Source organism: Bidens hawaiensis, unplaced genomic scaffold (assembly GCF_021521415.1).
Source record: "Bidens hawaiensis isolate Kalapana, Puna unplaced genomic scaffold, B.hawaiensis_p1.1 tig00001792_1, whole genome shotgun sequence".
Classification (NCBI taxonomy): Eukaryota; Viridiplantae; Streptophyta; class Magnoliopsida; order Asterales; family Asteraceae; genus Bidens; species Bidens hawaiensis.
In genome coordinates, this window is record NW_027491100.1 from 943422 (window position 1) to 967607 (window position 24186).

At 35.4% G+C, this 24186-nt stretch overlaps 2 protein-coding genes across 2 annotated transcripts; one reads left to right on the forward strand and one right to left on the reverse strand.

The window, feature by feature from the left end:
• Window positions 1–3231: 3231 nt before the first annotated feature.
• Window positions 3232–16636, reverse strand: LOC143597515 (uncharacterized). The gene is made up of 15 exons (XM_077076001.1): window positions 16535–16636; window positions 14608–14954; window positions 13034–13157; window positions 11996–12110; window positions 11196–11275; window positions 11031–11102; window positions 10246–10314; window positions 10076–10156; window positions 9873–9992; window positions 6279–6353; window positions 6123–6203; window positions 5311–5384; window positions 5138–5198; window positions 4729–4784; window positions 3232–3914 (listed from the first exon to the last, which is right to left on the reverse strand). Exons 1-15 carry the CDS (start codon window positions 16622–16624, stop codon window positions 3833–3835), a joined length of 1527 nt encoding a protein of 508 aa, XP_076932116.1. The 5' UTR covers window positions 16625–16636; the 3' UTR covers window positions 3232–3832.
• Window positions 16637–17863: 1227 nt separating this feature from the next.
• Window positions 17864–20620, forward strand: LOC143597670 (uncharacterized). Its single transcript, XM_077076107.1, has 2 exons — window positions 17864–17989; window positions 19013–20620. The coding sequence occupies exons 1-2, from the start codon at window positions 17864–17866 to the stop codon at window positions 20618–20620; spliced, it is 1734 nt and encodes a 577-aa protein (XP_076932222.1).
• The last annotated feature ends 3566 nt before the right edge of the window (window positions 20621–24186 follow it).

Consider the following 24186-nt stretch of genomic DNA (forward strand, 5'->3'; position numbering starts at 1 on the left):
AATAATTATTGTTATTATTATTAACATCTTTATCTTATATATATACATATATATATATATATATATCTATCATATCTTTTAAAATTATTATTATCATTAATAATATCATTATAAACTTTATTATCAATTCATTATTATAAAACCGAACCCTTGATTTAAAACCCGTCTTGTCTCTTTTAATATTGGTTTAGCTATTTAAAAGCCCAATAAAATAATATTATTTTTATTCTAATTATTGATTATTGTACGAGTCCTTAATCATTAACAAACTAACCGGTAACCCGTTTAACAACCGAACCGTCTCGTCCAATGTTTCAAATGTAGTTTCAATTAAAGTTCAAGTTCATTAATATATTTTATTTATTCATTTTCAATTAGCTTTCAAGTCGGATTCGTTCGTTTCGTTTACAAGCTTTCTATTTGTCGATCATTTATTATTTCCCGATTCATCAATCGAGGTGAGTACTTTCATACCCCTTTTTCCATCTTTCGTTTTGGAGTGACATTTCATACTTATCAAACTAAATGCTTTAATTACTTGCATCTTAAACCCACAAACGTGATTGTATACCTTACTTGAATAATTGCTCGATTTGGTGTTGTATGCTTATTTGACTATGTGTTTACAGCTTTTGGATGATGAAACTATAAATCCTATACCATTTGGCAATGGCAAGGTGTCGTTAACGTATGCTATTAACGATAACTATAAATCCTAGACTACTCGGCATCCCCTTGTAGCTAGGTGGTGCTAATGTAAGCTTATTAGCAACTGTCATAAAATCCTAGACTAATTGCCAATAGCTAGGTGTCGCTAACTTGTTTAGCGATAACTATTTATTCCAGTTTATAGCTCTTATTTATTGTTTTGTATACAAGTTTTGTGGATTTTCATACTATACACTTATATGCTCAAACTTATGAATTGCTCACCAACCTTTGTGTTGACAAACTTTATTTTATGAAATGTTACAGGTTTGACTTTTGTTGACTCGAGTGCTTGACGGAAAACGTTACCAAGACCTTTAGGATATTAGTAAAACTAACAATATAATTATTACTTGTATTCAGTTTGTTTGTGTAGACGAGAAGTGTTGTTTATCGATTTGTTGAAATAAAATGACTTAAATGAATATTGTCACTTTAAATAGTGTCTTGTGTATTTGTCCAATCAAGTTGCACCCCGGCATGTTCCGCCTTTGGTCGGGGTGTGACAGTTTCTACATGCCCAAATATCATAAAACTTGTATATTGGTTTATAAATGAAGAAAACTTAAATTTTACAACTAAAAAGTTAACTACAAGTCTTTTAAGCAAAAGTTTCGGTTTAGTTCGGTTTCCATCTCCCAACGAGTTCATAGATGGATTCCATATGCTTAATATCAAACAGCTTGTAAAAATGATTTTTGAAACTCAAATCTAGCAATAAACATGTTTAAACAACTATTTTAACAAAACTAGTAAACAAAAGTTCGGTTTCCGGTTTGGACTAGTTTCGGTTAAACCGAGGTTAGTCTTATACAAACCCACACCATGAAACTTGTAAATAAGATGAACAAACTAAAAGGGTTAGAAGTTAGTCATAAGTGATATGTATAATAAGTTATGTGTGTGTATATATATATATCAAGAACACGAAGTCCTCCATGAAGCCTTGCCTTATAACATTCGAAACTTAACCAACCGGAGTCGGTGAAGTAACAAATAAAGGAAACAAGGGGTGTGTATTATATATATATGTTGTACCACCATATTCAAGTGTTAGTAATATTAGATGAACAAGTTAAAATGAAAGACTATAGCTAGTTGACCTTAAGAAATCAAAATAACAAAATGTTGAAGATGAATACTTGGATTTGAGAAAGATTTTGGTGAAGATGAACAACCAAAATGGTGTATGGAGCCTTGCTTTTATAATGGTAAGAGTATGGTTCATACAAATAGGGTAAAGATGCATGTGATGATTGAAATGGTCAAACAAGTTTTTGGTAAATGGCAATAATAGTCCCCAAAGTTTGGTTTAAGTCATTTAAGGAGTTTTAAGGACCAAAAAGAATGTTTTCAAGACCCAACAAGTGTAAAACAATATTGTAACATAAAATCCATCATTTTGATTATATAATAAGCTTTGGTTTACAAAATGGGTCGGTTTACATGATAAACGAATACAAACGAGACCCGAAATTGACGAATGTCACACAAATCCCAGCCCTACCTGTAATCGCTTGTCAATGAAGTACCGAGACCAGTTTCGGACAATCGAGTCTCGATACAGCGGGATGGCGAGTTTACCCGACAAAGGTGGCCTCAATTCCAATGGTTTTTGTAAACCCAACACAGTCTCAACCGTAATAAAATAATGTATAAATCTGACTTTTGATGTGACCTAGCATGTGTATTGCTCGAAGCAATTTCAAGTCAATTTATAGGTTTAGGTTGTACTATGGTGTAAGCACTTATGTTTGTCAGAAATTTTAAAAGCATAATTGATTTTCTAGCCACAAGCCCTTTGTCAATTTCTAGATGCATAGTTCCATAGGTTGTAGAAGTTTGGATCTAATAAAAAAAATGGATCTAGAAAATTTTTACCACAAGAATTAGGTGGGTTTTACAATTGGAATCAGATCTGGGATCTATAGACGTGAAAACATAGATCTGAAATTTTTTCCCATTGAAAACTTTGAAACCAAATTAAGATATGAAATTTGCAATTTAAAATCCCAGAGGCTCGGAATAGAGAACAAAACGTGACTCGTTGCCGTGTCCCACGGATGGCGCCAATGAAGAAACATGGAATGGATCCGGGTCGGATCCAAATCCAAGTTCCCCGGTCTTCGAGATGAATGAACCACCGCCTTGATCTTCTTCTCCGGTTGCTCAGATCTGTCATATAAAAGTGGGGGAGTGGAGGTGACTGCTAAGAGAATGAACTTTGTTTACAGACACAAAAATATGTTGGGAGCCAAGGGTCCAAGAGAAGATCCTTTCAATGAATGATGAAGGCTCCTTCTATAGGGACTCTAATGGCTACCATCATTACCTCCACAAACCCCCAGCCCAATGGGCCTAATTAGTAGACAATAACAATAACGTAATAAACATAATACATAATGTAATAAATAAAAGGTCATACCGGGTTTGACGTACCCTACACCTACAATCCCTGGACTCTATCAATAGCTTTTGCTATTTGTAGGATTTACTAGGTACGGTTGTTGATTTGTCAGACAAAACACGTAATGCTATTATGACAAATTCTGTTAGCTAAGCATGTACAAATGTAGTTCAGATTATCGTTCGAATGAATGTTAGTACGTAACAAACTAAACACATTTTCATTAAATTCCACCAAACCAAACATTTTAAAATTGATAATGAAAAGCAAATTATCAGTCGATACAAAAAACCGGTTTTTGGGACCTGCTCTGCCAGTGGTCTGATTAACTTCGGAAGCAGTTTCCAAAACATCGATAAAAACTTATCGACACTTCATATATGATGATTCTCCTCAAACACAAATCCAAACACCTCATGAATCTCTAAAATTGCATAAATAAATATTTTAACGATAATCAATTTACTGAATAGCTGGTTTAAATTGCAAGTAAATCTAGATAACGCATATGACGAACCCAAAATAAATAAAAAATGTATTATTCTCTTTATCTGTAAACGTAACAAAACATGTTACAAATCGTTACATAAATATATTATCCTGAAAAGCATTTAAGGACGCTCCAAAAATTCACTGGCCGAAACAGCCGAAAAAATAAAACATGAAATTGTAAAAGTGACAGGAAGCTTGATTACTGTAAACGTCGTCAATTTAGACTTATTCGTTTAGGATGTCCATTTTCACATCTGTGACATCAAGTTGCAAAATTTCTGCCCTGCACCCAAGAATCGACCCAATGCTGCAACATAATAAAAACAAAATAAGCTGTTAATGTGTGACATTTTTAAAATCTATGTAAACTAATGTACTGAATTTTTAAAACTATGCAATAAAAAATGGCATAGCTATTTCAAATACATCAACTTAGGGTGTTACAAGCATTTGAATATATGATATAGACAATGTAGCAGCTTTTTTAAAATATTTCACATGGATGGTTGACCAGATATCAAACAAGTACATCCCGGTTGAATCCTACAGGTATAAATGGGTGGTAATTGTAAATTTCCATATCCGACAATTTCAAGCTAGATAATACCCGAACGCATTTCACCAGGTCAAAGTCGCTGACAACAAGCTACTCGAGAGCAGCTTGCTGAAAGCTTGAATCAAACTGAACTTAAGCATAGAAATAAGCAACCTCGTGTAGTAAATGAGCCTGAGCTTCACTTATCGAGCTCGAGTATGCTCGTGAGCCTAAACGAACCTATTACTTATATATTTTTTTGGAATATATTAAATATATATTTCTATAATAATTACTATGTACCAAATTATGACAAAAAACAACTAAATAATACGTATTATCTTATATACAACAATATAATTAGAATACACACACACACACACACATATATATATAAAATAATTATAAATATGTGTGTGTGTGTATGTGTGTATAATTAATACATAATAGATGAGCAAGTCTGAATTTGAAAAACCACTCATGAGCACAGCTCAAGCTTTAGAAATAGAACTCTTACGCGCTGAAACTATAGGTTAGTGTGGGATATAAGATAATAAAGATCCACACTTGTTAAGTGTTTTCATACCTAGGATGAGTACGTCCAAGATCTCCGTGAACAAATTCTTTGATGTAAGTGCCAGCCTGTCAATACAAATTAATATGTAGCATAGTAAACTCACACAATTCATAATAGTGATTAGAGGAGACAAAATCAGCAAGTTGGCACAACTCAAAACAGGTCCCAAATAAATTTTCCAAATCTTTTTGTAAATGAAAGAATTGTGAATAAACAATGCATTAGTATGACAAAAAAAAGGTTTACTGTTACAAGAATAATCTAAATTCAAACAAAACGATTTAAAAGGTTGCATGCATTTAAGCTAAACTTTGGGTTACTGTAAACGATCGTTTGTTACAATTTACTAACATAGATTTGCTTAAACTTTCAGAACTTGTAATATCATTATTCAAATAAATTGACAACGAAATCTTACATGGGTGCATAGATGAAGTAAAAAATACTGAGAACTCCCACCAATTTTCTCAATCTTCATCCTGACATGATAAGTACGTACAAATGTACAATTACAAGTTAATATCATTAATAATATCTACAGTCACATGAATAATGAAGTAATAATATACTGATAACTGTTGTAATTTGTACCAGTGTATAATCTTTTCACGATCTAAAGGACTTCGACGATGAAGAACCCTTATCGGTGTTCTCTGCAAAACTTTCTGCCAAAGCCAAGATATAAGTTAAAATATAACTATGATCTTATAAATTGTAAATTTAAATATCAAAGTGGGACCTGATTGCATAAATATTACATCAGTAATAATATATATTTTCAAGGACTTGCCTCATCCTATACGGCTAAACCAATGACAGTTAGGCCTGTAAATGAGCGTTTAGTGAGCCATTCGGTAGGAAGTTCTTTCATTTAAAAAGCGAACGTCCATGAACAATAAATTTTGTTCATATAGTTAAACAAACGAACATGGACACATGTCTCGTTCCCACATTTATGCTCGTCAAAATTTGTTCATTCATGTTCTTTGTTTACATTCATTTATGTTTTGTTTAAGTTTGTTTTATTTTTGTTAATATGTCCATTTAATATTTTCAAGCCCGCTACAACTTAGTCTAGTTTTGATAACTTTTTAGGTCCAACACATTGTTGTTCACATTTACGCTTAATTGGATTTATCTCATTTGTTCATCTATATTAAGTCATGTTTGTCCATTTACGTTCATGAACCGTTCATCTATCTTGTGAACGAGCAGACACATACAACACACGTTCATTTTCTTAACAAATGAACACATATCGTTTGTTCGTTTGAACTTAAACGAAGGAACACGAACATGCTCCGTTCGTGTTCGTTTTGTTAGTTTACAGGCCTAATGAGTAATTTACGATGTGTGTGTGTAGGGGGGGGTAGAAAATGAAAGATACTCATATAACAACTTACCAAGTCCTTAAACGATGACACGATTTCCAAATCAGCATCGCTAATAGAGCGAGATATCCACACCAAAGCAGCATATTGTTTCTGCTTACATCAAAAGGAATTACTTTATCTAGAAGCAACGCTGCCAGGTAGCTGCAAAAAGATTTAATTAGTTACCTGCTTTTCAGCTTCTCCTTCACGCATTAAGCTCCAGCCTTGACTCCCCAAAATCTTGAGGTGTTTCACTCTAATCTAGGTTTAGAATATGTTCAGTACATTAAATAATAGACCAATATTTATGAAACCTCCGAAGAGAAATAAAAAAAATCATTATTGTTGAAGAGGGCTACAATAGAGCAATACAAAATGCTCGTTTTTATCGTGTAACTTAATATTATTGTATGAAAAAGTTATGGCCGTTTAGAAATCGTTGGGGGAAGTTGGTTTCAAAGTCAATATGTTTAAAAAGAGATTGACCATAAATCTTAAAAGTTGTAATTATTTAAACCCTTAAAACTATGTAAATTTACCTATCCACCCTCATATTTATTATAATATAGTATAGACACACATGCGCATACAAGATCATTTCAGAACTTCCACATAATTTAAGAACCTTAACTACTCTTTAAACAACCAATAATTTTGTTTCTTAATTTTATATATTTAATAAGGGTAGTGCTGTCATTTATGATTTTATTATATGTAACTTTATGATTACACATATATGTAACTTGGTTATTACACATGTAAACTTCTGATTACATATATGTAATCACAAAATTACATACAGTATATGATAATGTCATAAAACTACACTCAAATATTATATATATAATAAATAAAATGATTTATTGTTAGTAGTTCTTAAAGTTCTTAGATTTTTTGGAATTCTGAAGAGAACCAACCCCTATAGATATTTCATTATATAATTAATGCTCAATGTACAAGTGCGTTATGCAGTTCTCGCCATAGTTATTAGGCTGTGTGTAATGGCCGTCGAATTGGGCGAAAAGGGGCGAGAACACCGCCCCCCCCCCCCCGGTGATATGTGGGCGAAAAGGGGCGGGGGAGGGGGCGGGGTTAGTTTGTCGCCTGGTTTGTGTGAAAAATAATAATATTTTATTATTCTTACCGTTTGACAACGGTCAAATATAAAAAAAAAATTTATTTAATTTAAACAATATATATATATATATACACATACACCCTACTTCTCCATTTTATATCCATTTTATACACAAATCATACCCAAATTCTTACAAAAAATTAACAAAATGAATCCTAGAAACAACCCCAACCAACCGAACTACCAATTCCCTGGTTTCGGTCAAACGTATGGTTCGCAATCGAGCCAACCGAACTTACAATGGAACCCGATAAATCTGAACCAACCGAGCTATCCGTATCAAGTTTCCGACCCGAACCTAAACATGTACGCCAACTATCTCAGCCCCCAAAACACAATGCCGGTGTTCGTGTCTACACCACCGGAGTCGGAGTCGGAGCCAGTGACGGTACTGGAGACGCAAACGTCACGGGCCTCCGGGTCAAGCAAAAAGCCGACCCGTAAACACAAAAAAAAACAACCGGGGGAGTCGATGACACAATGTGATCCATACAAGCATTGGAGCGAGGAGGAAAAGGTGGCCCTTGCAAGGGCTTGGATCGTCATTTCGGAGGATCCCGACGTCGGTAAGTTTTTTAATATTAAGTATTTATTAAAAATGTATTTAGTGTTTATTAAAATGTATACTAATTGTGACAAATAATTTTAATTTGTAGCTAACTTTCAAGCCACCGGGGTGTTTTGGAAGAAAGTATTTGAAGCTTGGCTCGGGATAACCAATAAACCCGAAGACTACCGGGGAAAAGAAGCGGTTCAAGCCCACTGGAAGGGGCTTAAGGCCGATTGTCAAAAATTTGCCGGCATAACTAATCGATTGCAGGGGCCGGCTAGCGTAGCGGGCATAACGACGGCGACATTATAACTCAAGCCTTGAGCGACTTTCGAGCTCAGGGCCAAACTTTTGAGCGGCCCGGGAAACCGTTCAAGTATTTGAATTGATGGAAAAAACTACGAGGTTGCGCGAAATGGGCCGGGGCACCAACCGTTCCCGTCGCCCGACGAGCCGGCTCATCCCGACAATCAAAAAGGTCGAAGACATCGTCGTCGACAAATCCGAGCACACCAAACACACCCTCCGATGCTCGTAGCTTCTTCCTGGACGACACGGTTAATTTAGCCGAAGATTTTAATATACCCGAAGACGATGAGGTAGAGGAGTTGCCAACACGATTCAATACGGAGCCCGTTGAAATAAACGAGTTGGTCGGTCGTTTGGAAACAAATGCCACCGTAACTGGAGCCGACCTTCGAGCATCCAACAAACAACAAGAAAAGCTGAACCAGACGTTGGAATTAAAACAAATGAAAGACGACTACGAATCCCTCAAAGCGGAGGGGTTTCACGAGGATGCCGCATTATTGTTTCAACGCCGACGTGAAAAAATGCGCGAATATTAGTTTCTTTTTTTTTAGTTATGTTTTTTTTTATTTTTTTCTTTAGTTATGTTTTTTAATATTTTTAGTTATGTTTTTTTTTTGTATTTCTTTTTAATTTTAATGCATTTTTATTTAATTATTTAAATAAATTGGTTTTTATTTAATTAGTTTAATTATAAAAAGAAAATAATAAAAAAAGACAATGTGGGCCCAACTTGTAGCCCCTACACCATTACACCCCAAAAACAAATTTCCACTCCATGCTGACTGGGCGCCACATGTCACAATTCGCCCCCAATTGTAGCCCCTCCACTACACATGGCCTTAAAAGCATGCGCGTCTTGCGCTTAAGCGCATTTAAAGCGCCAGGCGCATTAATTGCGACTAGCATGCAGCAGATATTTAATGCGCAGTCTTATTTTCCCAAACCTCCCCATGCGTATTAAATTCTCTTTAATAATCTATTTCTATTCTCTAGGAGTCCCCTAACACTCCACTATGTATGGGGTTCCATAATCAAAATATTATATCACACAAAATCATCAAGAAACTAAGAATTAATGGTTAGTTTTGTTCTTATTTCCCTATTTTCGGATTTCTTTCTTTATTATGCATTTTTTGTTCTTTGTTTCTTATAATCTTATGATAACTTTAATATTATTTCAGCAAATGGCTTCTTCTCAGTTTAATGTTGCAACCTCCCAACTTTAATATTGGTTTTTCTATGTTTTGGTTTTTCGTTTTTCTAATTATTATGATGTACTACTTCATGTTTTGAATTTTGGTTTTTGGTTTTTGTATGTTTTATAAACTATTTGAAGAATGAATGTATTTGTTCTTCATAAGATGTTCTATTTAAGTTAATTTTTTGTTTTTTTAATGTGCTCTTTTTTTTTTAAATCGGGCGCTTTTTTTGCGCTTATCGCCTGGGCACTAGACCCAGCCTCAACGCTTTCGAGCGCTTATCGCATTTGATAACTATGGTTCTCGCAGCTCTTAGCATAAAACTGGCTCTAAATAGAATCCGTCCCTATGAACACACACACACACACACACATACATACATACCTACATATATATATATATATGTATGTATGCATGTATATATGTGTGTGTGCGCGCGCGCGTGTGTGTATGTAGGGTAGATTATAAAGAAAGCCTTACAATTAGACTTAGGTTCTAAGTTAACAAAACTAAGAAATCCTGATAATGCTATGACAATAATAATAAATTAATAATAATGTGTCCTGTTTCAGCCAACTCACCAGGTTACTTTCCAGACTATTTATCTTCTTTTCCATTTCCTTAATGGACGCCTCAGAAGGAAGACGACATGCATTTTGTATCTCAATCAAAAATGGCCTGCCTGAACCCAACATCCTTACCTGAAAAGTACAACTTTTCATGTTCAGAGTACCATTTATTAAACAAAAATAATAGTCTGTTAACAAGATTAAATTCTTTATACATCTATATCTTCTCTTCCAGCAGCATGAAACTTGTAGCCATCACCTTTACACACAGGAAGAATGTTTTCACCAATAAGTTCCTACAAAACCAGACAGTTTATTATTTTACAAATTATAAAAAACATTAAAATAAAGTGGAATTGACCATAGATTGAAGGTTAAAGCGGACCTCAACAGATGCATCTCCCTTCCTTTCATCATCAATTATCCAACGGGTCTGACTCACATTTCGTGACAACTGCAGAAAATAAACAGGAGTGAAGTTGTAGTAATATTAATTGTTAAGGATTAATTTCATATATACCCTTACAAACTTGAAAATTTTCATATATACCCAACCAAAACTAAAAAACTCATATATACCCAACCAACCAAAACTAAAAATTTCATATATACCCAACCAATACTAAATATTTCATAGATACCCAACTAAAACTGAAAACTTCATATATACCCAACCATTTGTTTAAACTTTTAGTTCGTTAGTTTACGTTTGTTTAGGCTCGTTCGTTAACACATTCAATTAAATTTTTTTGGCCCATTACAACTTAGCTTAGTGTTAACAACTTTTTGGGCCCAATAAATTGTTTTTCACATAACTTATAACTGGTTTTAACTGAGTTATATTTGTTTCGCAGATTTATGTTCGTGAACCGTTCATTGTTAACGAACAAACATAAAAGAAGGCAAATACATTCATCTTCAAAACAAACGAACACTAACAAGAAATCCCTGTTAAGCTAATGCTAAACGAACAAACACGAACATAGTCCGTGTTCGTTCAATTCATTTATGAGCCTATGCGTAGTTGAAGTCTTGGGTTTAAACATGGAGGGAATGAATTGTCTTGTTAGTCAACACACACACACGTAGATGAGAAAAGTATCTAAGGACTTCGTGTTCAGTCAAAGAAAGTCAAATCCAAGTGAGCATTTTAGTTTTAAGTTGATATACCTTCAAATATCGACCGCCAATGTAGACAGGTTCTGTAGAACAAGTCAATGTCATGTGACAAGGTTGACCAACCTGATGGTCAAACATCCAAATATCAGATATAACAAGTGGGTTCTAGAATCCACATAATAACTTAATACATTGCTTAATTAGACATTACATTACCTTTTTCATTTGGAAATTAGAATCAGAAACATCACCACTTTGCATCGCCTCATTATTACATTTTACAAACCCATTACTACCTGCGATAACAATAAAAAGAAGTTTTAATTATAGTTAGAGCATCAAACCTTGATGTGTTTCATATATGGCCTACAAATCCATCAATTTCAACTAAACCTGTGAACAAACCGAACATTCAGTGAATGGTTCGTGAACCATTCATCGGGAAGTTTGTTTATTTATTAACGAACAGAATTAACACATGCCTCATTCCTTTATTTATGTCCGTGTGAACATTCGTTCAATTAAATTCGTGCATTTATGTTCATTAGTTTATGTCTATTAATATCTTCATTTAAATATCAACTAAGTATAGTCTTAATAACTTTTAGGCCCAGCACATTGTTCTTCACATTACTTTTAACTAGTTTTAACTCAGCTATTTAAGTTCATATATGTTCACTTTCGTGACTGTTTGTTTTACTGGATTTTAGCTCGGCTATGTTAGTTCACGTTCGTGGCCGTTCGTTTATAATGTCGACGAATGAAGATAAATGAACACAAACATGTTAGTTTTCTTAATGAAAGAACACGAACAAGAGAGCCTCATTTGTTTCATTGTTCGTGTGTTTTATCGTTTGTTCAGTTAAATTTATACGAACGAACACAAACATGTTCCGTTCGTGCTCGTTCGGTTCGCTTACAAGCCTAATTTCAATATAATCTCAAAACATTTTTGTTCAGTATCATGTTAAGAATAACTGATTATCTACGAAGAATAATAAGTAAACCATAAATGCCTGATTTTATTCTCTTGTTGTATTGTTTTTTCCCCGTCTTGTTTTCAGCAGATGTAGCATCAACATGCTCGTATGTCAAACGAATGCGAAAATCACTAACACTGGATTTAACACCCTGCAATAATTAATTTGCATAAACAAGAAGCTTTGCCAGAACATTTTAGTAAACTATATTATTGAAGTTGATCTTCATAAACTCAATTCAAACTTTATTATTCTAATTGCATACTAAGACAACATAAGAGAAGCAACTTTTATTAATATACATGTAAGCGGACCGAACGCTCAATTAATTGTTCGTGTACCGTTCGTTGGAAAGTTTGTTTATTTAATATACGAGTGGACACAAACAATTTTTTTTTGTTCAGTTGGTTAAATGAACACGTATCTCGTTCGTTCATTTATGTTCGTGAACTTTCGTAAATGTATGTTTATTTGTTATATATTCACTAAAAAAATTAGGTTTATTACAGTTTAGTCTAATTTTATGAAATTATTACCAATTACAATTTAGACTGGCTTTATTAAATATTTAGGTCCAGCATACTGATGTTCATGTTTACCTTTAATTAGTGTTTGCTCATTCATGTTTGTTCGTCATCTATGTTCAGTTATGTTCGTGAACTGTTCTTCTATACTATTAACGAATGAACATAAACGAACACAAACTCATTTCCTTAACAAACAAGAACAAGAACACGAAACTTCGTTCATTTAATTGTTCGTGTTCAATCTTTTATTCGGTTAAAGTTAAACGAACAAACAGAAAAATGTCCCGTTCGTGTTTATTCGGTTTGTTTACAACCTAAATCATAATGATATGATATGTGTATTAGCAATTGTTTGATACTTAGAATAAAGTTAATAAATACTAAAAAACTAAGTATGTTAAGTGTTACATCTATAACAAAATGGATATCAAGATTCAACATTGAGTTGCAAAGTCAAAGGTTTGACCTAAAAAGTAACAACTAAGTTCTTTTTAACAAACGAAACTAACATTTCACTAAAATTAGTAATTCAGGGAAGTCAAGTTACCAATAATGTTTCAAGGGAATGTGTTATAGATAGCTTGAGTGCATCTTTTACTGTAATAATCTGCTCAAATGAAAATTTCTCTTGAAACCAAACTTCAGAAGCATACTTCTTTTTCATATATGACCTGTACAATAAAAAAATAAAGAGTTGATGGCGATCCATTAAAAACAACACACAATTTCGTTCACCAAAAATCACATGCAGTATAAAGAAGGCAGTGACATACACTACTTATATATTGAATGGAAACTGAACATGATAATCAATAGTAAGAGAGAGATTTATCTCCAGATTCCAGAAACTAGGGAAAATATCTTTGTATTGGTCAAGGTCAAGTTTAAATGCTAAAATATACATCATACATGGTATTTATAGTGAAAGGAATTTAGTAAACTGTCTTGCAACTAGACAGCTTGCAGGTAATTATCTTCTGCACATACCCTACATACCAAGTGGCTTTCTTATTTTATTCAATACTATCTAACAGAAACCATGTAATTACTTGGTACTAGGCTTGTAAACGAACCAAACATTCAGTGAACCGTTTGTGAACCGTTCAACGGGAACTTGAATTATGTTCATTCATTTAATTAAACGAACGAAATGAACACGTGTCCGTTCGTTCATTTATGCTCGTTCATTCACATTCGTCTATATCTTATCACTTATCTCCGTTCCTTTACACTTGTTTAAATTTCATTCAAATTAAATTATTACTAATATTAATTTAAATCAATTTTATTTTCATATTTGAAACCCCTAAGTCCAGTTTAAAATCTCTTCGATATCTTTGTTTAGTTTTAAAATGTAAATTGATGGTGTTTTAGACTTTAATTTGAATATTTCACCTTCACTTTTGTTGGTGTTCGTTTTGTTTATGCTCATTTGTATCCATTTATGTTCATGAACCGTTCGTTTAGAATATTAACGAATGAACACAAACAAACATGAACACGCCCATTTTCTCAACAAACAAACATGAACACACGCTTTTCCTTAATAAACAACATGAAAAGGAAAATCCGTTCGTTTGAGTGTTCATGTCGGTTCAAGTTAAACTAACGAGCACGAACAACCCCTGTCATGTTCGTTTGGTTCATTTACAAACTTACTTTGTACTATAACCTTAAAAACTTTGGCAGGCCTTGATCTCTACAAGAAAAAGGTCAAAGTGAGTACAAGAATCATTCAATTTCCATTTTAGAAAACATCCTTATAATTTCCAGTCATAGGATTTATACTTTCAGAAACCACATTTTAGTACCAGAGCTGATCAATTTGAACAGCATTCCACTCAAATGTACTTTTCCATATTGTTAATGGTACGCATACACTTTTTCATTCAACTTTCATTTGAAGAAACATGATTTCCAAATTAATGTTTTGAGATCTATACTTTCAAAACCACACACTTTAGTACCAGATTGACCAACCCTAGTGGTGACTAGGTACTAAAAGATGTACCAAACATTCTTTTTGAAAGCGTATCTCCCACAAAATAAAGATGAATGAAAGTGCGTACCTTTTGCACACAAGTTGTCCATGAATAAACACGTTTAACTACGAAAACTTACAGAATAACTGATTCATTTTCTGTGATAAGTGTTGGCAATGAGACTTCAAGAGTAAAGCTGGTAATTTCATGGTACTTCTCTTTGACACTTTCAGCAACTGTCATTGCAAAATCCCCAGCATGATCCTTCTCCACCAACATATCTTTTTGATCACGATAACTAAATTGCATGACACCTAAGCAAACTGAACAAATGCTTGACTTCACTTCCGACTTTTGAGAACTCTCAGTTGTCGCAGCTTCCACCTCTGTGGCTTTTTCAATAATGGCATACAGTGTTGTTGGGCAGATTAAGGCATAAATACCCTCATGAATGTTAAATAGACGAAAAATGCATCGCACACACACCTGCAACAAATGAAAGCCGTCTCTCACGACAATATTTATACACAGAAATATACCATTTAGACAACATCACCGGTATCTTGAAAAGTGACTATAGTACAAATCCCTTGGTTGTATATTCTTACTAGCTCCCATCAGTGAAGACCATAAATTTCAACTGTATCTTTATATTAGTCTCAAAGATGTTTTGGAAGCAGATAAAGTTACAATCAATATGCATGTTAAGTTTTTATTTAAACCTAGTATGCTATCCAGTATGGTATAATATGCAGGCAATGTTAAAACTTAAAGTGTAAATAGTAGAGTTCCTCATCTATGATTCTGTTAGTGAATCAACTTTAGCTCTTGTACTTCTTCTTTATGACCATCTTTACAGTATTAATTACTTCTTTCTCTATAATTTTCTGTTTATAATTATCTTGCTGTATCCTTTAATAAACTTAATCAGGTCTTTTCTTTGATTATATGAAACAATCATCCTCTTTTGTTTATCGCGTGCAATTGATAAAGTAACTGGCATCTTTTAAGTTTCAACCCTTAGAAATCTAGTTCCATACTTATATAATCAGCTATATTATGCTATGCATTTGCGGCAAATCAAGTATTTCTGCCTGATGTACTCAATTTGATTAAGTATTCCTAACATTCTATAATATCATTCATCCCTTAAAGATGCAAAGTGTATATCCATCTCAAACAACATTCTTAGCGCGCGATTAGGATAACAGTTAGCCAGTACAACTTAGTAACCATTATTTTCGTGTACTAGTTGATTCTACTCAAACAAATGAACAGAACACCAATAATGTCTCATGATATCGCATCAAAACCACGACTGGTAATTTCTTACACGGATCTGTTGACACAGCAGGGAGTTAAACAAGTTTGGATTTGGGATTAACAGGTTCCGTGTATTAAGTAGGTCGACACATTTAAGACCGGTTTAAATCATCCGTGTCTAAACAGTTTAAACACCTATTAACCTGTTAATGACCTGTTTAAACTTGTTTATACTTTAAACTTACTTTTATAATATAAATGAAATGCCCTAACTAACTTTATGTGCCCCTTACGGCCTTCAACTTCAGTATATGCTCGATAAACAATATCTAAACCCTAGTCGATCAACATGAGTGTCGATCTTCAACATCAGCAGACTGCCGTAAACAGGTCGTGTTGTGTAACCTGTTTTTAAACAGCTTTGTGTTTGTGTTTGGAAAAAAAAGCGACATTACTAGTTATCGTGTTGTGTTCGTGTTTGGAAAATAAATGAGTGAATTAGTTATGGGTAACTAATCTTGTTTGTAAGCAGTTTGGTGTTGGTATTTGGAAAACACTAGACTATTAGTACCACAGGTAATGTGCATTATAATTGTGGTTGGACTAATTAAAACTCAACTGAATAATGAATGAATGAATTATTGTAGAAGTATCAATCAATAACAATAACAACAGCAAGTCGCCGATAACAATCTCAAGTTTCAAAGAAATTGAAACAATGAATGAATTGAAAAATAGTAATTGAAGCAATAATAATAATAATAATAATAATAATAATAATAATCCAGAAGAAAGGTACCAACCTGGTGTGCAATGAGTTGTTTGACGGCGAGAGGAGGCAGTTGATGCACGGCGTATTCCAGAAGCTTCATCTCGTCAGCTACGGCGTCCATGGGAAGCGCCGATGTTCATAAAACCACCTGCTTCAAACTATTTTATTTTCTTAACTTTTATCATGTGTATGTTTTTTTACAAAGTACCAAGAAACCTTCAAATTGGCTACTTGTTAGATTTAACAGATCAGGATACATTCGTCTTTTGATCCGGGAAAAACTCTCACCTAAGGTAAACGCTCGTGAACACTCACCCGAATGCACGAAAGTGCGGTTAGATAAAACTCGTTCAGTTCAAGGATTCAACAAGTAACACATTTTCTTCTTGTAACCTACCGTCACCATGTTTTCTTCTCAACACCCCAAGCGATCGTTCATTCATCATGTATTATCATTTGCTTCTAACACTTTGTTTGATTTTACATGTTATTCGATTATAGTAGTTGAGTTAATAAGTACGGTTTCTCTTGTGTTGAGTTGATTAAGCTTGCTAAAAGAATTCTGAAGCAATTAGAAATAATATATGCATTAATATAACTTTAAATCTTCATTGAGTTAATGACCATTTTCATCTCTGTGGTTTGCAACTTTCGTCACTTCAGTTCAAAATTTGATTTTTTGTCAATTTAGTCCTCATAGTTTTAATCTTTAGCCTATTATATCCCCCCGTCGAACGGCATCCAAGTATGCCGTTAGTTTAAGGGGTGTTTTTGTCTTTTCTTTTTTAGTTTAAGATTATGTTTAATTTAAATCAGTTTTCTATTGTCAATAATACCAAAAGCATAACTAAGCCCTAGTTGTTCAAAACATTGAGCATTAACCAAATTGTCCAAAACCCTAGATCATCAACCGTGGTATTCTGCTCATGTGGTTGGCCTACTGTGATTCGCACTTCATATACGGAGTGTAACCCAAGAAGATGGTTCTGTTACTGCAACAAACATGTAATTTTTACAACTCAATTTATTTTGAAATTGGGTTTTTTCCCCTTATTTATGTTAATTGCAGTCAAGAAGTTGTGGCTTTGTTGTTCGGGTGGATCCTCCAATATGTCAAACATGTGCTAAAATGGTATTGAAGACCAAAAGAATGAAGTTTGCATTGGCTTTTGTTGTGGTTGTTTATTTCCTTTATGTATGTTTCCACTATATGTTGAAATTGCCTAGCTAAGATCTCTTTGTTGTATGGTCATGGTACCACTATATTGTCTTTTGTAGTACTAATTCTGTTATATGAAGATGTATGGTCTTTGCTTGCTCTTCTCAATCATCTCTCTCTACACTCTCCGTACAATTCCCAATGGCCACCAACGTTCACATCCCGTACAAGTTTTACGCTAGCAGTTTCTCCAGCAGAATCACCTCGAAAGCTGCAGAGGCCGGATCTGAGCGTCTATTGGTTTCTGTTGCCGAACTCTTGAAACAGGCAGTCTTGTTGGGTCTGTTTATCATATTTATTGTTGTTGGTGGAAACGAATCCTACTGTCGTACGATGTAACGTTTTTTCAACATCTGAGGTGGTGGAAACGAACGCTAGCTTGTGTACGGCGACCACCACTATTTTCAACATCTGAGGCGACGGAATTTGAGCTGTTAACGGCGACCACCACCGTTTTCCGTTTTGCGTAGGGAAGAGAGTCATCTACGGCAAATAGACTCGTTAAAGGTTGAGGTAGCATTCATTGTTTTTTTCAGGCGACCACCATTCCAGGACACATTTCCGGCGACCTAGATACGGCCGCCGCCCATCTCCGGTCACTCTTCCCGTACACGGGAATAAAGATAAGCTTTTTTTGTCTCTGTTCCTATTGTTATTATTATTATTATTGGTATTATTATTATTATTATTATTATTATTGTTATAATCTGTTTAACATACACTTTGTTAAGTGTATGTCACTTTGTTTACAATTAACTTTAATTATTATAATCTGTTTAACATACACTTTTGCATTAGGCAGTTTACGTCTCTTTGTGTGTGCGCAGTTATTACCTATTTGTTAAGTGTACATTAGGCGAATTTTTATAAGACTATTTCATCAACGTCTGTTCGTGGTGTGTTTGCGTTGGTGTTTTGTGTTTTGTATTGCTTTAAATATTTAAAGTTAATTGTAAACATAGACGACAGTAGTCATGTCAGTCCGCTGAGATCATGTCCAAGGACGAGGGGTGCGGGAAAGGGAAAAGGTAGGGGGTATAGTTTGCGAGTGGCATCATGGAATGTAGGAACTCTAAGTGGTAAATTGCTAGAGGTGATAGATGCTCTTAAGAGAGGTAAGGTCCATATAGCATGCCTCAAATAGACTAGGTGGAAGGGGCAGAGAGGGGTAGAACGAAATGGGTACAAGCTATTGCATTCGGGGGCGGGTGGAGCTAAAAATGGAGTAGGTTTTCTACTAGCTATAGAATTGCATAAGAATGTGATTGAGGTGAAAAGATACAACGATAGGGTGATGTATTAAGGTTAGTGTTAGGAGTCGAAGTAGTGGCTGTGGTTTGCGCTTATGCACCACACGTGGGACTAGAAGACCAAGAAAAGAGGGAGTTTTGGGATTGCCTAAATGGAGTAGTGAGGGACGTATCTAGGGAGGAGACCATTTTCGTAGCAGGTGATTTCAATGGTCATATCGGTAAGGATAGTGATGGCTTTCAGATGGTTCATGGAGGTTTTGGTTTTGGGGATAGGAACGAACCTGGTAGGGATCTTTTAGATTTTGCAGTGGCCCATGACCTAGGTATTCTTAACTCTTTCTTTTGGAAGAGAGATTCAAACCTAATCACTTTTACTAGTGGGGGAAGGAATACACAAATCGACTATATCTTGATGAGGCGAAACGATCGAAGACGGTGGAGAGACTGCAAGGTGATTCCGGGGGAGACCGCATCAGCCCAACACCATTTACTGGTGGCAGATGTAGTACTGAGAGAGAAACTGACTATGATGGAGAGAAAAGGGCGGTCTAGGATAAGATGGGGAAATTTGAAGGGCACAAACATTACGTTGTTCAAGGACAAGGTCATCTCGACAACAACAATTCATCCTGTTGGGGACGCAAGCCAGATGTGGGAGGATATGGCAGCTTCCATCACTCAAGTGGCAAAGGAGACGCTAGGGGTAACGACAGGCAGGACAACTGGAAACAAGGAATCTTGGTGGTGGAACGAGGATATGCAGAGCAAGATCAAGGATAAGAAACAGAGTCTTAGGGATCTTTTAAGGTGCACAAATGAAGGGGAGCGTTGGAGGTTGAGGGAGAAATACAAAAACGCTAGGAGAGAGGCGAAGAAGGCGGTGTCAGAGGCAAAAAACACAGCGTATAGACGGATGTATGCACGTCTGGAAACAAAGGAGGGGGAGCATCATATGTTCAAGATTGCTAAATCCAGGGAACGTAGAAGACAGGACCTAGGAGTTGTGAAATATATAAAGGGAGAGGATGGGCATGTCTTAATCAAGGAACAAGACATTAAACAAAGATGGCAAAATTATTTTAACAGTCTTTTTAATGGCAGACAAACCGATCAACGAGAAACAGACAACCCAGTTGCGCAGAGACAACAAAGGAATAACTCCTACTGTAGAAGTATCACACAGGGAGAGGTGAGGATAGCACTGACGAAGATGGGAAGGGCTAAGGCGGTTGGTCTAGACAACATACCGATTGAGGCTTGGATGTGTTTAGGGGATGAAGGAGTTCAGTGGCTCACTACTCTATTCAACCTTATTTTCAAGAATGGAAAAATGCCAGACCAGTGGAGGAGTAGTGTAGTAGTTCCCCTATACAAGAACAAGGGAGACACACAGTGCTGTGGAAATTACAGAGGAATTAAGTTGTTAGATCATACTATGAAATTATGGGAGAGAGTAATTGAGACCCGAATTAGGAGACAAACGCAGGTTATGATTAACCAATTTGGTTTCATGCAAGGACGGTCAACCACGGAAGCGATACACATATTGAGAAGATTAATGGAGAAGTATAGGGAGAAAAAGAGGGACCTACATATGGTATTCATCGACCTTGAAAAAGCTTATGACAGTGTGCACGCAGACTAATTTAGGATAGTTTAGAAGGTAGAGGGTTACCTAGAAAGTATATAGACTTAATTAAAGATATGTATGACATGACTAAAGCTAGTGTTCGTGCGCTGGTAGGAGATACTGATTTTTTCCCGATGGAGATGGGACTCCACCAAGGATCGGCGTTAAGCCCGTTTCTTTTCACGGTAGTCATGGATGAGTTGTCCAAGTCGATTCAGGAGCCTGTCCCATGGTGCATGCTCTTTGCGGATGATATTGTGTTAGTGGCTGAGACTAAACAAAGCTTGAACGAAAGGTTAGAGGAGTGGCGTGTAGCTTTAGAGGATAAAGGTTTAAGAATTAGTCGCTCTAAGACAGAGTACCTTTGTTGTGACTTTAGTGGTGTTGGTGATAGCGAGGACACCCAGATCACTATCGAGGACCAGGTGGTTCCGCAGATAACGAAGTTTAAATATCTAGGATCGTTTGTCCAAAGCAATGGAGAGATAGACAGTGACATAACCTACCGCATACAAGCTGGATGGTGTAGGTGGAAAGCAGCCACTGGGGTTTTGTGCGACAAGCGGTTCCATCTAAATTAAAGGGGAAATTCTATAGACTCGCAGTTAGACCTGCAATGTTGTATGGAACAGACTGTTGGGCCATCAAGAAGACACAGGAGCGCAGGATGGAGGTGGCAGAGATGAGGATGTTGAGGTGGATGTGCGTACACACTAGATTAGATACGATTAGAAATGAGGTTTTTAGGGAAAGATTAGGAATAGTTAGCATATCAGAGAAAATAAAGGAAGGGAGATTGAGATGGTTTGGGTATGTGAAGAGGAGACCAACAACAGCGCCAGTTAGAGTAGTGGAAGCCTTCATTGTGGAAGGAAAGAGGAGTAGAGGCAGACCTAAATTGACTTGGGATGAGAGAATTAGACATGACTTGACAGAGTTGCACCTCTCTGAGGACATGGTCCAGGATAGAGATTCGTGGAGACGTAGGATTAAGGTTAGCGACTTCTAGGGGAAGGCATCTAGTTAGTTTAGCTTTCTATTTAGGGTCTAGTTGGATAGTCTTGATCCTTGTTGTTTATAAATATTTTTTTGTTTTGATGTTGCTTTTTGTTTCTTATGCCCTTTTCTTAGTAGGTTACAGATTCTTTGCTTTTTTGGTAGTTTATTATCTATGTATTGCTAAGTGTCTTTTGCTTGTAGGATGTATGTTTACTATGATTACCTGTATGTAGCTTTATGAGCCGGGGGTCTCTCTGGAAGCAGCCTCTCTATTCTCTCGGATAGAGGAAAGACTTGCCTACATCCCACCCTCCCCTGACCCTACCGATAGCGTGCTATGCGGTGGGATATACAGGGCTTGATTGATTGATGGTCTTTGTTTGAAGATATGATTTGATTAAATATAGTTGATTAACAACTCAATGTTTGGTTAAGTGTTGTGTAAAATGCTTGACTAATGTTTGACAATGTTAAGTGGTTGGTCAAGTCAAAATAGCACTAGCCACTGCATTTGACTTTTGTCAAGTCAAAATAATATACGAAAATTCCCTTTACATATAAACCAAATTATATCAAAAATAGATAAAAAAAATATATGTATATAACCCAAATTATAGTCACTGCATTTGATTTTTGGCCCGTTTGCAGTCAAAACATATCAGTTTACACTCATACAAACTGCAATTGACTTTGTAAAGTCAAAATATCTAAATGTGAAGATTATAAATATGCAGATTACCAAAATGCCCTTTATAAGCCTCTCTGTTCAGATCATGTAATTTGCACATAGACCAAAATAGATCAAAAATTCCCTTTACATATAGATCAAAAACATATTATAAATATGCATATTACCAAAATGCCCTTTACCAATACCGGTTATAATCAAGTGTGCAACCAAGGTAATTTGTACAAAATCTAACAATATACATCACTACATCAAAGTAAAAAGAGACCAAAATGATCAAATCTGACACACAAAATCTGACAATAAGGTAATTTGCACAAAATCTAACAATATACCACTAGCCACTGCAGTTGACTTTTGTAAAGTCAAAATAGCCCAAATACAAAAACATATCAAAATTCCTTTTACATAAAGATCAAAAACAGATCAAAACAGGTTATATATATGCAGATTGCCAAAATACCCTTTACAAAAACAGATTATAATCAAGTGTGCAACCAAGGTAATTTGCACAAAATCTAACAATATACCAAAATGCCCTTGTCAATTAACCATAACCAGATCTGCTCCACCAAAAGATTACAAGTTTAACATCCAAAGTAAAAAGACCATAACATAAAGAAACATAGTACCAACATACAAACTAAAATATTACATAATCAAACAGGCTAACAACCAAATAACACCCTCTAAACCTCTGAACCTCCTGTTGCATCAGTTTGTGTTCCTGAGCTTCCTGTTGCATCAACTTGTCTTTCTAAACCTCTTGCTTCTCCTGGATATCATGTTTTCATCTTCTTGCAAGATCTCTTGTTGTGTCCTGGTTGCTTGCAAATATCAAATGTAAATGTACCACCCTTCCTTGGAAATTTCTTGGCTTTACTAACCTTTTAACTTAGTTCTTCAATTTCCACAGCAGATTTCTTTCTATTCCTTTTTGGTCAATGATTTCGCACATGGTGCTTAGGAGCAGTCAATGTAGTGGCCACGGGGATGGTGCCCATTCTTCTTGGACATTGATTGGATATATGGTGGGTGCATAAACATTCTTCCATGTCTCTAACCAGTACACTTTTCCAACCCATTTCTCTGGCACACCATCATCTAATTCATGTTCACCCATATCAAAAATACACGCCACTGCATGTTTGCATGGAATCCCAGTCAAGTCGTACATTCTGCATGAGCAAGACCTTTTGCCAATTGTCAAAACATATTGCTCTTGATTTGGACCACTAACTTGATACTTTGTAGCCCCATTCCAAATGACATTACACTTAGAGGCATTCTTCTTGATTTTTTTTAAATGAAACTGTAACATTGGGTGTTTGTCACACCCCGACCAAAGGCAGCGGAACATGCCGGGGTGCAACGGATTGCCAAAAAATACAAGAGACTATTTAAAGTGACAATATTTAATCAGCTTATTTATTTCATAAATCAATAATTAACACATCTCGTTCACACAAACAAATTGAATACAAGTAACATTTATATTGTTCGTTTTACTAATACCCTATTGGTCTTGGTAACGTTTTTCGTCAAGTCCTCGAGTCAACAAAAGTCAAACCTGTAACATTTTATAAAATAAAGTTTGTCAACACAAAGGTTGGTGAGCAATTCATAAGTTTGAGCACCAATAGTATATAGTAAGAAAAGCCACAAAACTTGTATACAACACAATAGATAAAAGCACTAGATTTGGATAAATAGACAATCGCTAAACACATTAGCGTCACCTAGCTACAAGGGGTTGCCAAGTAGTCTAGGATTTTATAGTTATCATTAATTGCATTACGTTAACGACACCGTTCTATAAGAGAATACCATATAGTTCACGGATTTATAGATTCCACCAACCGAAAGCGATAAACACGTAGGCGTATAAGCATAG

Bases quoted from the DNA above. Each gene is read 5' to 3' on its own strand.
- LOC143597515 (XM_077076001.1), bottom strand. From the start codon at position 16,624: ATGGACGCCGTAGCTGACGAGATGAAGCTTCTGGAATACGCCGTGCAT. The intron at 10,315-11,030 runs GTATATCAACTT...TATTTTCTGCAG, and splicing joins TTGGCGGTCGATATTTGAAG to TTGTCACGAAATGTGAGTCA. The intron at 5,199-5,310 runs GTACAAATTACA...TTATCATGTCAG, and splicing joins CGTGAAAAGATTATACACTG to GATGAAGATTGAGAAAATTG.
- LOC143597670 (XM_077076107.1), top strand. From the start codon at position 17,864: ATGGCCACCAACGTTCACATCCCGTACAAGTTTTACGCTAGCAGTTTC. The intron at 17,990-19,012 runs GCAGTCTTGTTG...ATACAACGATAG, and splicing joins TTGCCGAACTCTTGAAACAG to GGTGATGTATTAAGGTTAGT.